This window comes from Impatiens glandulifera, chromosome 1 (genome assembly GCF_907164915.1).
Source record: "Impatiens glandulifera chromosome 1, dImpGla2.1, whole genome shotgun sequence".
Taxonomy (NCBI): Eukaryota; Viridiplantae; Streptophyta; class Magnoliopsida; order Ericales; family Balsaminaceae; genus Impatiens; species Impatiens glandulifera.
In genome coordinates this window covers 110,255,713-110,271,603 of record NC_061862.1, presented here as the reverse complement: position 1 = coordinate 110,271,603, position 15,891 = coordinate 110,255,713, and the positions used below count along the sequence as shown (strand labels likewise).

General features: G+C 28.7%; 1 protein-coding gene and 1 pseudogene across 1 annotated transcript; both read left to right on the top strand.

Moving 5' to 3' along the window:
• Window positions 1-1,239: 1,239 nt before the first annotated feature.
• LOC124940242 (cytochrome P450 81Q32-like) lies at window positions 1,240-3,387 on the top strand. The gene is made up of 3 exons (XM_047480742.1): window positions 1,240-1,517; window positions 2,321-2,651; window positions 2,752-3,387. Exons 1-3 carry the CDS (start codon window positions 1,240-1,242, stop codon window positions 3,385-3,387), a joined length of 1,245 nt encoding a protein of 414 aa, XP_047336698.1.
• A 3,903-nt stretch (window positions 3,388-7,290) lies between these two features.
• On the top strand, window positions 7,291-8,773 carry LOC124919553 (annotated as a pseudogene).
• The last annotated feature ends 7,118 nt before the right edge of the window (window positions 8,774-15,891 follow it).

Sequence of the window (15,891 nt, the reverse complement as noted above, 5' to 3'; positions counted from 1 at the left end):
GCGTTTTAAGTTAAAATTATAAATAACTATATGGAGTTGTCATAAGTTATAAAATGAAAATAAATTCTGAGAAAATACATAAACCATAATGAACACAAAATAATTGTCTTTGATTGAAAATATACAAAATTAGGGTTTAATGAATTTTTTTAATTAAATTTATTAATATGCATAATTAATATATATTTTATAATATTATCACAAATATATTTTTAAATACATTTATAATTTTTTTTTTGTTGGAATTCAAAATCAATTTGTAATCTGTTTCAAAACAAAATTATTCCTAAATATAGTCTAATACCATTTTCTATCATTATTTATTATTTTTTCTATTGTATATAATTGGAAGAGTTCTATTTTTTTTACTAAATTTTATTTTGAAATTAATGGTTTCCTTGTTTTGCATTCTATTATTTCACTTATTTTTGTTAGGATATTAAAAATAAAAATAAACTCATATCATCATCGGATTGAATTTAATTCAAAACAAAAATATTCTTATTATATTAAAATTTTAGTTTATATAAAAAAATTAATAACTCAGACATAAAAAATCCAAAACTCATTTTTATATCATATTAGAGCCTTGATGATTTTAAAAAAAAATAATTTAACCATATTCAAATATCAATTCATTTATTCCCTCATGAATCATATAACTTAATATTTGTCTTATTATTATTATTATTATTATTATTATTATTATTATTATTATTATTATTATTATTATTATTATTATTATATTAATACCTCTCAAGTTTTTTTTAAGAAAAAACTCACTTATTGAAATCACAACACATCAACATTTTTAAATAAACCATTACCCATCAAGCTATAAGTTTTCTTTTTAATAAAAAGAACATCAAACAAGCTCTATAAAAGGCTGTAAATTGAAGCAAGATCATCAACCAATATAGAAAAATGGAAGATTTCTGGTTCTACTTTGCATCATCAATTCTTGCAATCCTCTCAATCTTCTTCTTCCAATCATTAATAAACAAAAGAGAAGAAAAAAAATACAAGAATTTCCCACCAAGCCCACCTTCTCTTCCAATCATAGGTCATCTCCATCTCCTAAAAGATCCTCTACACAGAAATCTCTGCAAATTAACCTCCCAATACGGCGATGTATTGCTCCTCCGCCTTGGATCTCGCAAAGCTCTAGTTATCTCATCACCGACGGTAATCGAAGAATGCTTCACTAAAAACGACATCGTGTTTGTGAATCGGCCGCGTATGATCTCCGGAGATTATTTGACATATAATTATACTACTCCGGTTACTGCTCCTTACGGTGAACTTTGGCGTATATTACGCCGATTGACTGCACTCGATGTATCCTCGCCGGGTAGAGTTGCGGCGTTTTCCGACATCCGGCGAAATGAAATCCGGCTGCTTATGAACCGGATTATGAAAAGATGTGACGGTGAAGGTGGCACGGCGACGTTGGATATGAAAGAGATGTTTATTGAGCTTTGTTTTAATACCCTCTCTATGACCATTGCCGGTAAAAGGTTTGTGCTAATCTTCTTTACCTTTCTTTTTATTATATATCATAATAACTTTTTTTAAAACGAATAATATCGATTAAAACGACTTAACTGATTTTCTAACCGGGGCGTTAACAATTTATTTTGTACATTTTTATGCATAAATAGATCAAACCGAACTTCTTATATCCTTAAGATAGATAACAATAGTATTAGAAAAATGAATATCAAATATAAATGTTATAATAATTTTGATAAAAAAAAGGTCACGAATTAGATTTTTACTTAAACACTTTGAATAAAAAGAAGACAATGATGTGGTGTAACATGATAACTTCTTAAAATTTTAATTATAAATGGTGACATGATTAGGTTGTAATTAACCATATATTTTTTTTTTATGTAAGACATTATTTTTTAACCCGGGTTGAGGTGACAACAGATTTTACTTAAATACTAAAAAAAATCACGAATTCAATTTTAACTTAAAATGTATTGTGAAATCAAGATTTTGAAATATGCAAAATTTTGTTTAATTATATTTCCTAGAAGTGAACGTGTACTACAAATCCTCTTCAAGATACTTATACCTATGTTGTCTAATTAACAAAGGACTGAAAATATCTTATTCTATTATGTTTTGTTGCAAGCAAATAAAATGTTTTGTAAGTCACTACATTTACAATAAAATAAAAGCATTTAACAAGATCCCTAATAATTTAAACTTGTTTCAATCTCTATATTATCCTTTAACTTATACATATCAAACAAATCGTTTGAAAAAAAAATACTTTTCTTATACTTTTTCTTCGTGTATGAAAAAAAAGGTATTACGGGGATGACGTGGCAGACATCGAAGAGGCGAGAATGGCCCAATTTATAATGAAAGAGATGCTTAGGTTAAGTGGAAATACTAACATGGCCGACTTTTTGCCATTCTTGAGGTGGGCTGATTTTCAAGGACTCGAAAAGAAATTTTCTAAATTCAAGGACCAAATGGACAATTTCTTACAAGGTTTAGTTGACTATTGTCGACAAAATATGAGATCCGGCTTAGACAATGCTCGCACTAACCCTACATTAATTGAGCACATGCTTACCCTCCAAAAAGAAGAACCAAAACTATATTCCGACCAACAAATTAAGGCGGTTTCATTGGTATAAGTTTAGCATTTATGTCCAATATTCTTAAACCACTTGAATTGCTAAAAAAACACACAAAAAAAATTATTATTTGATTCTCTTGTTTAATATGTAGGTTTTATTGGTGGCGGTGACCGATACATTGTCAATAACTCTAGAGTGGGCTTTATCGCTTCTTCTTAATCATCCAATAATAATGAAAAAGGTCGAATCCGAGATAAATGCTAACATCCCTCCAAACCGATTATTAACCGAAGAAGATTTGCCCAATCTTCCTTACCTAAATAATGTGGTTATCGAAACCCTTAGATTATATCCCCCGTTACCCTTCTTACTACCCCATGCAGCTGACGTTGATTGTACTGTAGCGGGTTTTGATGTGCCACGTGGCACTATGTTATTGGTTAATTTATGGGGCCTTCATAGGGACCCGAAATTATGGGATGGACCGGACAATTTCGTCCCTGAAAGGCACGAAATAAAGAATAAAATAGGTGAGAAGAAAAGTTCTTGTAATAATATGATTCCATTTGGAGTTGGGAGAAGGGGATGTCCCGGGATTGGAATGGCTCATCGAGTAATTGGATTGGGTCTTGGAAGCTTAATCCAAGTGTTTCAATGGAAAAGAGTTGATGAAGAGAAGATTGATATGTCAGAATTGTCGGGCATGAATTTACCAAAGGCCCAACCATTATTGGCTATTTGCAAACCTAGGCCAATGATTATTGGATTTTCTATGGTACCTTCTTAAGGTTTGAATATTTTATGAGCCTAATGTGGGCTTGATTTCACTGTGTGGCTTATATATTAATAATTTTCAGTTTGATGATCTTGGATTCAAGGTAAGACAATTTATGTAGTTGTATATGGTTTAATTTTTTTTTTAATATTTATTAGTATTATTAATTATTTATTATATTATTAATCTTATTTTTATTTTTTAATATTAAATATATATTATATAAAATATATATAATTTTTTTTTATCTCCTTTATAATCTCTTATTTTCATATTATAATATATTAATCATTTATATCTAATTTTATATTATTAAAAGTTAAAAAAATTATTTATTATTTTATAGACCCAAAATTTAAATTTGTATTGGACACAAAATTCTCATGCTTTGATTGTACATTTTTAATAAAAGAAAATTATATATAACAATTATAAGGGTCATTATGATAGGATTCATGCTATTCCCTAAATTCAAAGAAAAACATGAATTGATTAATTTAATATTGAGATTGAGTTACAATTACAAATTTAAGTTAAAAGTTTAAAATATTACTTTTTATTATTCAATATTTATTTAGTCATTATTTATGTTAAAGTTCTCTTCTTTTCTCATGAATGTTGATAGACCCTTTTTCAAATAACCTGGTTTGATGATGAAAAAATTGATAGCAATATTGGTCAAACTCACGTGTGTATTATATTGATTTAATTAATATATTTTTTTAAAATAGTTAAAATCATTTTATTACAATTCAAAAATAGGAGTGTCAGATATCCAAGTTAGACAAAAATTAGCTATGATTAAAAATGATAATCAAAATGCCTTAAAAAACTGATTAGTAACATTCATACATCATAGCCGGAGAATTTTTGCATGTCATCTATCTTCATTGAGAGGTCTTCTTCCCCTTCCTCTTCCTTTTCCTCTAACGATAAAAGGAGATTGTATTGAAGAGGATGATAAGTATTGTTGTTTCTCATTTTGAATTCTCTCTTTGTACGAGCCCGTTCTGATTTGATAGAAATAATTGTTTATGAGAATTTTAGGGTTTTTACATTTGTTATATTCAACTTGAATTTCTGTATTATTATCTTCCTTATCTTCAGCTTCACCTTCAGATTCCACATCGGTTTTGGAATCTTCTTTATCGCCTTTAAAATTCTCTATTTTAGCTTTGAAATTTTGAGTGTTTTCATCTTGAGTTTCCTCAACAACAACTTGAGGTTCATCTTCCATTTTAGGCCTAATCCTTTGAATTACATGAAATTTTCTTTTCCTTTTCACCTTGATTCTCTTTACTTTCTTTCTTTCGCTGTTTTCCTTTTTCTCATAATTCTTTTTGATTTTTTCTACAAATGTTTGATCTTTGAGTTTAGCCTCCTCTGTTTCTTTCTTTTTCTTTTTTGTTTCCTGGCTTTTATGCTCTTCTTCTTTAGATTTATCACATTTATTGTGCAGAAAAGTTTTATAAAAATCAGACCTTTTGGTTTCCATTCATAAGAGATCTCCATAACATTGTGCTTTCCTTTTCTGTCAACAATTGTCATTTTCATTGGTAGAACACTCCTATGATGCACTTTAATGATAATTCTAGCAGAGGACAAGTGCTCCCCTCCTTCAGTAATTGGGTCCATGTATAATGATTTCCCAATTGTACCTAGAAAGTGACTAATTGCTTCAGCATTGTACATGTGGGCTAGAATGTTCTAGAGCTTGAACCAAATCTGGGTAGTTTCCTTTGGTCTGCTTTGTAGATTCATCTCTTCTGACCACTTTTTCTACTTCATTCAATTTGATCTTATGTAAGTATGCACATTCTCCAAGATTTCTTTCTTATTTGAGCCATTTTTGAACTGTAGGAAGTAAATGTCATGTATGTTTGCATAAATTTTTTCAAGCCCCTTTTCTCCCCACTGTTTAATTAGAGCCTTTTTGATAATTGGGAATGATACTCTGTTTTTCCCAATGAAGTTTTCAACCACCAAAAACTCTCAGTCTTCAATACATTTATCCTCTACTTTAGAAGACAGTTTAAATTCAAAAGGAAAGTTGAGTACATCTACCTTTGTTTGGATATCCCCCAATTATATTTTTCCTTTGTAGGCATGATCTTCAGATTTTTTTCTACTTTATTCTTCCATACCTCGTTGACTTTCCATGTTGAATTACTCCTGATAGTGTAGGTCTTGGTTTTGGGAGACTTCATCAACTCCTTCATTGCATCAACTGGCCATTTAACTATCTCCTCATATTATGTATTCTTTAGTAAATTCCAGTCCTGGAGATAATGAATATTGAGTTGGAATGTTATTTCCCGAGTTTTCTCTTTACTGATTGTGATTTCTCCCTTTTTAGCATGCATTAGAAGTTTGGTAATCTAGTTTTTAAGACCAAATATGTTGGCTCTTTCATTATAACCAACCTTCCAAATTCCCTCTTTCTTCCATGTTTTCCTGCAGTATTTTCTTCAGAGTTTTTAACAACAATTGGTCCCTTACCTTTGCCACATTCTTGTTTTTCCTAGATTATTTTTTCAGCAATTCTATCAATTTTCTTTTCAGCTACCTCCCTTAAACCTTCCATCACAAATTCTTTGACTTTCTTATATACTTATTGCTTTTCTTTCTTCCCATTTTAATGAAAAACAGAACAAAGCAACAAAGAAACAAAGAAGAGCAATTACAGAATAAGGTACACCAGAAACTCTAGCTATACAAAACAGGGTAAACTAGAAACCCTAACCTTCCAACCAAGTTTTGTAAATGAATGACCGATCTAGCAATTAGATCCGATACCGCGTTGTTCGTACCGATTGTGTCGATTGTGTCGATTGTGTCGATTGTGTCGATCATGCGCACGTTTGACAAGCGACACTAAGCAACTAAAAACATGATCACAATAATTAAGAGAACCGCGACCTTGATACCATGCAAATCGTGCCGATCGTGTTATTCGTGTTGATCGTGTTATTCGTGTATTCGTGATGAGAGAATTTTCTGTCGGAATTTTCGCCGAAAACCAAAAATCTCCAGAGCTTTTCTCTCTCTTTCTTACACTGAAATTATTGATTTAATTAATGTTGATAGATATTATGAGATGTTTTATTAATTATTAGTTGTCATTATAATATCCTATTATAATAACAATGCGGTGTAAAGATGAATAACCTCTATAATATTTTTTGGATCTTGTTATTATTGGCGTCATCTCCATCGTAATCTTTTTTTAGTTCTCAACATTTATATCTCAACAAGAGGGGCTCTAGATGTTAGAACAATTTCTTGGTCGCTGATTTTTTTTTTTATAAAAATAAACAATCTTAGTTTTAATGTAACTTAAAGTATTTTACTTGAGAAATTGACATATCTAACAAATTTAATATTAATACAACATATAAAAAAATAAAAATATACGATACTCAACTCTCTATTGTCGTTATCGTCGTCGCCAACATTTATAGTCTAAACATGAGAGGCTTCAGTGGTTTGGGGCTACTTATTGGCCGTTTTCCGCCTCTCATTAAACATTGTCTTCATCATTATCAGAAGAGAGAAACAAAGGACGTAACAAATTTGATAAAGAAACCTTCATTTAATTTTTTTTCTCAATACCTCAACGACCTCTTCCTCTTCGACTTCTTTTACCCTCGTTATGTCGGTTTGTGAAAATTTCGAACCGCATCCCTTTATAGTTGTGCGGATATCGGTTATTAGCGGATTGAGTCGCTCGGTTATGTCAGTTTAATCGTTTTCTCGGTTAGCTTACCCACCCCTAATATAATCACTGTGGGATCTGGCTAACCATTGAGCCCAACCCTACATGTAACAATGCAATTATTTGCAAAAGTTTATGCCTGAGTTCATTTGTTGTTTCATTTTTCTTTAAGTTCAAGATGAACAATGTACTTTTTGTGTTAGTTGAAGAAGTTGTGGTTACATGTCTAATTTGATTAAAACATGTATACAGTACTTCCTTTATCAAATCTTACGAGGACTCAAGTATGTTCATTCAGCAAACGTGTTGCATCGCGATCTGAAACCGAGCAATCTTTTCCTAAACGCAAGTTGTGACCTGAAGATTGGAGACTTTGGTCTTGCGAGAACAACATCCGAAACAGATTTCATGACAGAGTATGTGGTCACTCGCTGGTACAGAGCTCCGGAGCTTCTTCTTAATTGCTCGGAGTATACTGGTGCTATCGACATCTGGTCAGTTGGTTGCATACTTGGTGAAATTGTGACCAGAAAGCCCCTCTTCCCTGGCAGAGACTATGTTCATCAACTCAAACTTATAACTGAGGTTTGGCTATTGACAATCCTCTTTTTGACTGTATTTGTCACAAAAAGCTCTATTTGGAAACACTCCATAAGTTTTGGATCCAAACGTGATTTCATATGGATCCACATCAAGATGAGATACTTGAAAGAAAAAGAGTGTTCCCAAAGAATTTATTATTTAGATCTAAATCTAGACACAATTCTAGTTGAGCTTGTTTGATCTTGGGTTATTTGAGATAAACTATCAAAATGTCACTTTTGTATTTAAAATATAATTGTTTTCAAAAATAATATTTTGGTATATTAGTTGATGAATTGAGTGATTTTATGGTTTAAAGGAGATGTGATGTGATATGATAAAATATTTTTTCAAAAAAATCCAAGACCAAACAATCTAAGTTTCCAAATGGGCAATGATATAAAGTATTTGTAATTATTGTGTCGTTGTAATAGCTTATAGGTACACCCGATGATGATAGCCTCGGTTTCCTCCGAAGTGATAATGCAAGTTAGACAGCTTCCTCAGTACCCGAGGCAGCAATTCTCTGTTAAATTCCCTAATATGTCCCCAGGTGCGGTGAATTTGCTCGAGAAGATGTTGGTTTTCGACCCAAACAAACGTATAACAGGTTGGGATCGAAAAGCCTAATTCTCTATTCCACATTGATATGATTCTGATCAATTTGCTATTGATCTTTTGTTGTTGTGGTTAATAGTTGACGAGGCACTTTGTCATCCATACTTGGCTCCTCTTCATGATATAAATGAAGAGCCTGTTTGCAGTCAACCATTTGTTTTCGATTTTGAGCAGCCTTCGTTTACAGAAGAGAATATTAAGGAGCTCATATGGAGGGAAACCTTGAGGTTCAATGCAGATCGTCGTCAGTAATAATACTAATAGCACTTGTTGTTGTTAGTTTGTGTTGTTGAGTGAGGTTGTGATTTAGATGTTTCTTCTAAGTTAGTAACGGGAACACCTTTTTTATGTCAAAGTATCTCATCTATCAATTTATTTCTTGTTCAAAGTGTTTCTAATTGAGACCCATATCCAAAAGGTTAAGTTACTGATGAGATGGTTGGATAATCCCACTAATGATGTATGCCTATTTGTTGTTGTAAAGTTGTGTAATAAATATTGTATTAAAGACTATTTTAAAATATAAAGTATTAAGGTATTCATTATATTTATTCTTAATTTTAACTCGACTGTTCAGAAATCTATATATATCTAATAACGCTTAATTTAAAAGGTTGGAGGTGTACATCACGCTCTCTCCAAAATTATTCACATCATCATAGTATTTTCTCTTTCTTAGATATATATATATATATTTCTCTCTCTTCATTTATCTTTATCAATTAATTGTTTTTCTATCCCTTACCATATATATATTCACACTAATAATATATAAAATATATATTTTTTCATCAATTCTATTAACTTTCATCATTAATTATTCTATATCTGTTACTCTTTTTATATATATATATATATATATTAATATTTTTTTATTAATTATTTTAAAAATAAACCTAATGATTCTCGTCTAAAATATTATATATATTAATCACGCTCTCTCCAAAATGATCAACATCATCATCATCATATGTATTTTCTCTTTCTTAAATATATATATTTCTCTCTCTTCTTTCATTCTCAGGAAATCAGAAATCGTCTTCCCCTTAGATCTTTATTTGTTATAGAAAGTGGTTGATTATACATATTCTGAAAAGGTCTTTATTTGTTATTGATGCAATGGCTATTTTTTTCTTGAGTTTTTGTAGACGTAATGTTGTCATTTTCATAGGGAGAACGAGGCTTTCAGTTATTTCAAAGAAGATCCATATTTGTGTAATGTGGTATGAACTCTTGAGCTCAAGTCTAAACTTCTTATCATATATTTTCATTAGTTCTTGAAATATAACTTTTCTTCTCTATTATATATGTTTCGTCTCTCCTTATGTCTTATTTTGTTATTCAAAGACAGATGAGATCAAAGTTATCTAGAGACTATATATATATATATATATATATATATATATATATATATATAATAATTCCCGATTTGTTTGGTTGGTTTCAAGTACTTTTAGTCATCACTTTAATATGTTAATTTTTAATATTTCAATTGATGTTTTGATGGAGATGATGAGTTCATTGGATTCAAGATTAAACAAATTTGATTTTTTTATTAGGTTTTGGCGATAATGGTGCTATCATGGTTATGCAAAGTTGTTTTTGGTGATAATCGTGTTATCATGCCTGAAGGTGTGAGCATTGGTAAGTCAGTGAAATTTAGATCATTTTATCATAAAATTCATTTGTAAAAAGATTTTTTAATTTTTCTATTACATTAATTCTTGATTTTATTTGGTTTATTTCAGGTACTTTCAGCCATTATATGCCATTATACTTCTAGATGCAAACTATTGTTTAAATGTTTGTTTACTTAAAATATTTTAATTTTGAGATAATTGTGTTTAGCTTTAGATTTCTTATGTATACACTAACTTGGAATAATTTTTTTAATACTCATAATTTTAATGAAATAATAATGTGTTTTATGAATTTAATTTTATTGTGCAACTACTATTTTTATCTACTAATTTTATGGTATATTTTAGTTTTTGATACTCCTATTTTTATTAAAAAAATGTTAATAAAAATAAACTCAATAAATATAACCTACCATCTATATATATTAATATTTTTTATTAAATATTTCATCTAAATAATTTGATTATTTATAAAAAAAATTCAAATATAATAAACCTTATCATCTAAAAAGTCATTTGAGATTTGTATTAAATATTAATATTAATTATGAAAACTATTTAGGAGATTTAAATTGTACAAAAATATACTTGCATTACATTGAATATGTTCACACTAATGGATAATAAATATTATTATAACCTCTAATTAATTCAGTTTTATTCTAATTTATAACTAATTATTATAAATAAAATTAACATTTTAACTGATAATAAATATTATTATAACCTTAAGAAGATCCATATTACAGTGTAATATGGTATAAACTCTTGAGTTACCACATATGATAAGTCTAAACTTCTTATCATATATTTTTATTAGTTCTTGAAATATAACTTTTCTTCTCTATTATGTTTCGTCTCTTTTAAGTCTTATTTTGTTATTCAAATACAAATAAGAGCAAAGTTATCTAGAGACTATATATATATATAATAATTTCCGATTTGTTTGGTTGGTTTCAAGTCCTTTTAGTCGTCACTTTAATATGTTGATTTTTAATATTTCAATTGATGTTTTGATGGAGATGATGGGTTCATTGGATTCAAGATTAAACAACTTTGATTTTTTTATTAGGTTTTGGCGATAATGGTGCTATCATGGTTATGCAAAGTTGTTTTTGGTGATATATAGTTATTTTGTGTATTAATTTTAAAGAAATTAGTATTATTTTAAACAGTCATTAAGACTATTTCTAAAATGATTTTTAAGAAATAAAAATTGAAGGATTACTTTTTAAATGTAAAAAAAAAAATTGTTTTTTTTAACATTTCAATCATATTTTCAATAATTCTTAAATGTAATTAACGATAATTATGATGAAATATATTTTTATTAATAAAATTCACTTTTTATTTTATGACAGTCTTATCAAGAAAAATTATATATTTCTTAAAACAGATTAATATGGATAATTTTTATTGGGATTATAAAGTACAAATCAATAACCATAACTTTTAACATAATTGTTTTAATGGAAAATTAACAACAATCTACTTTTTAAATGTAAAAAAAAATTTACATTTCAATCATATTTTCAATAATTCTTAAATGTAATTAACGATAATTATGATGAAATATATTTTTATTAATAAAATTCACTTTTTATTTTATGATAGTCTTATCAAGAAAAATTATATATTTCTTAAAACATATTAATATGGATAATTTTTATTGAGATTATAAAGTACAAATCAATAACCATAACTTTTAACATAATTGTTTTAATGAAAAATTAACAACAATCTTTATCCGTTAAAAAAAAAAAGTCAATAATGCTTTTATTATCCTATTGATTTTGGATTATGTGGAGTGATTAATTAATGGTATTTTGATTTTCATATAATTATTTGTTGGGTATAAAATAAATAATTAAAATTATGGAGCTTGTATTTAATGTAAAAAAAAATCAAATTATTGTTAAGGGACTTAAGTTGGTCTAATTTATTTTATATGAATATGTATTAGAAAGAATTGAACCCAAACAACTATATTATTATTATTATTATTTTTAAAAATTTGGGATATATATATAATAACTTCGTAAAACACCTACATTTGGGTAGAGTCGAATCTAAGCGTTGGCTAGGGAAGCGTCCCGTAGTAAGAGGAGTAGATATGAACCCTGTAGACCATCCCCATGGGGGTGGGAAGGGAGAGCCCCAATTGGTAGAAAAAAAACCCACAACCCCTTGGAGTTATCCTACACTTGGAAGAAGAAGTAGAAAAATGAGCAGTTACTCCTGTTGTGAACAGAGCTATTATTGCAAAAATATGTGAATACAACCAACTATTATTAAGAATTTCATCTTTAGACCAAAAACAAGCAAGGGGTGGAATACCACAAAGAGAGAGTGTACCTAAAAAAAAGCGTTTTTTTTATAATTGGCACGTGTTTTGTTAAACCCCCAATAAGAATCATATTCTGACTTTTATCTGACGAATATCCAACAATAGCTTCCATTGAATGAATAACCGAACCAGATGCTAAAAACAATAATGCTTTCGAATAAGCATGAGTAATTAAATGAAATAAAGCAATTCGATAGGATCTCATACCTAAAGTAAACATCATATAACCCAATTGAGACATTGTAGAATAGGCTAAACCCCTCTTAATGTCTTTTTGAGCCAGAGCTAAAGTGACTCCTAAAAATAATGTTATTATACCAATTAACGAGATTAAATTCATTATATAAGGCATGGTTATGAAAAGAGGAAGAATACGAGTTACAAGAAAATGCCCGCTGCTAGCAGCATGGATAAGCGCTGAAATAGGAGTAGATCCCTCCATAGCATCGGGTAACCACACATGAAGAGGGAATTGTGCAGATTTAGCAACTGCGCCGGCAAATAATAGAACAACACACAAAATAACCAATAAAACATCAACCTCATTATTCAAAATATTGAATATTTCGAATAAATCCTGAAATTCAAAACTACCTGTTATCCAAAAAAACCTTAATTTTTTTATATTTTCACACAAATAAATTTTATATTTTTTTAATAAAATAAAAAATTATATGTATTTTTTATTTATTTAAAAATTAAATATTTTAAAAACAAATAACATTTCTCTCACCTATAATTTATATATATTAATTTACTTTCCTAATTTTTTTTCTCTCTCATTTTTATTTATATATATATATATATATATATATATATATATATATATATATATATATATATATATATATTAAATTAGTAATTATATAAGAGAAAATTTGAGAATTATTATTATTATCATAATTTATATATATATTAATTTTTTCTTTCTAATTAATATTTGTTTATTTTTTTTATAACTTTAATAATTAATTTATATTTTATTTTCTCTTTATATTATTGGATAGATTTCTCGGGGCTCCAATTATTTTTAATGTTTAATTCAATCCATATGAGATTGATGCACAAGATGATGTGACGTTCATCGCGTCGTCTTCTACTAACCTTCCACGCTGTAACTACATATATCCTTAAGGTACACATTGATTTTTCTGAGTTTCGATTGATCTTGTATTCTGTTACACTTTTTGGTAGACGACATACCAGAAAATTATTTTGTTGCAGGACATCGTAGATGGTGAGTGCATCGTCTTCTTCCTCTAATGAGACGACGATGGCGATGAAGACGACGAGGAAGAGGAGAGATGAGAAGAATCGGAGGAGTGACGTGATAGTTATAGGATACCAAGTGTTCGACGAAATGACAAAGAGAGATTCTTACTTTCTCATCTCCTTTAATAAATAAAACTTTTATATAATTTTCAGAGGAGAGTGCACCTTCCACCATTTTCTCAACTTTTAATTTCTAAAAGTTGTCTAAATAAATTTTATTTTTCCTAATTGCTTAAAGTTTGAGCCAATTTTAAACCTTTTTATAATTGAATCTAGGGTTAATTATGAGATTATATAAAAATTCATCACTTTACTTCGAACTCTAGGCATTGTTTAATTCGATTATGACATAACAATTGTTGTCACAGATTTGCCTGGTTTACTCGAGGGAGCTCAGCAAGGTTTTGGTTTAATCCATGAATTTCTTAGTCACATAGAAAGATGTTTTGTTTTGGTAAAATGAAACAATATATTCATTAATGTCATCATACGGTGCTATTGCTTGTTTATAACCATTATGAAAACCAGGTACAAGTTATTGATGGTTCATCTGAACAACCAGAATACGAATATGATTCAGTTCGGCTTAAAATATAATTATTTATTCTAGAGCTTTCTGAAAAACCATGTTGGGTAGATTATAAATAAATTGATCTTCCCGAAGCATATGAGAAATGGGCATCATTCAAGGAAAATATTAAAGGACGTGACATTATATGTTTTTTGTATTAGTGCTGCCACTGGAAAGGGTACCCACAAAGTGATACTTGTAGCTTATGAACTCATATTGGCTCAAAGAGAAGACAGTATAAATAAAGTTCTTACCCTTTATTTAAAAGAAATCTTAATATCTCTAAAATATTTAAAATCTTATATTAATGTATAGATACAAAATTATTTCCAAATATTGCTCTCTTTTAGAGTGGGATGTCTCAATTTTCATTGTATCTCAACTATGGACATCTTTCTCTATCTATAAATTTATTAACAGTTTTTCAGAAGTATATTACACACGTGTTTATGAATGAACCTATAAACATATTTTTGTTTGTGATGATGATACAAAGTATAAACTCTTTATTTTTTATGTTAGATTCTCTTTTCATTACTAAACATGAACTGATAATTATATAACTGACAACTTTTTATTTCAGTTACATAGATTCAGAAAGATGTTTGGTAGTTTATAACAAAATGGATCATCCAGAAGCACATGAAAAATGGGTATCATTTAAGGAAATTTTGAAGGACGTGGTATTAAATGTTTTTGTATGAGTGTTGTCACGAGAAATGGTACACTAGAAGAGATATATGCAGCTTATAAACTCATATTGGCTCAAAGAGAAACAATATAAATCAAGGTCTTACCTTTTTTTAAAAGAAATCTTAATGTCTCTAGAATATTTGAAGTATCATATTAATGTTTAAATACAAATTTGTTTTCAAATATTACTCTCTTTCAGAGTGGGAGGTTTCTATTTTCATTGTATCTCAGCCAAATACATCTTTTTGTATCCATAAATTTATTAACGTTTTTTCAGAAATATAATGCAAAAGTGTTTATGAATGAACCTATAAACATATTTTTGGTTGTGATGATGATACAAAACATAAACCCTTTATTTTTTATGTTGGATTCTCTTTTTATTACTAAACTTGAATTGATAATTGTATAACTAACCACTTTTCATTACAGTTGCATAGATTCAGAAAGAAGATTTTGATACAAGAGAGAAAAATATTATGGTTAAATATAGTGACGAGAATAAAGTGACAGTTATAATGTAGTTAATTGTGAAGAGTGTGTTATGAAATGATTTTAGTTGTATCAGATTTCAGCACGTATTGGAAGTATGCGGAGTATACAAGTCTTTGTCTAAATTTTTGTGTAAAGGAGGTGACACCGTTTTTGTTGGAGAGGTTAAATTTAGGTTTTTCTTCTTCCAACGATTTTGTATCTTCTTAATGATTGAGTTATGAAAACACATTTTGCAGATGGAGATGACATGGAATGACTCTAATGGATCAGATGGCCTAAATGAAATTAAAATCTTAACTTTCATCTACACAACATGTAAATATAACTGATCATTTTTCATTACAATCACATAGATTTAAAAAAAAGATTTCAGCACATCTTAGAAGCAAGTTGGTATAGAAGTCTTTGTCTAAACTTGGTGTAATGGAGGGTGACACCGTTTTTGTTGAAGAGGTTATATTTAGCTTATTCCATAGATTTAGTATTTCTTAATGATTGTTATGAACACATTTTGCAGAACACCACTAAATTTACATTAAAAAATTTCATTCTTTAACATTAAAAAGAACAAAACTTATAAAAT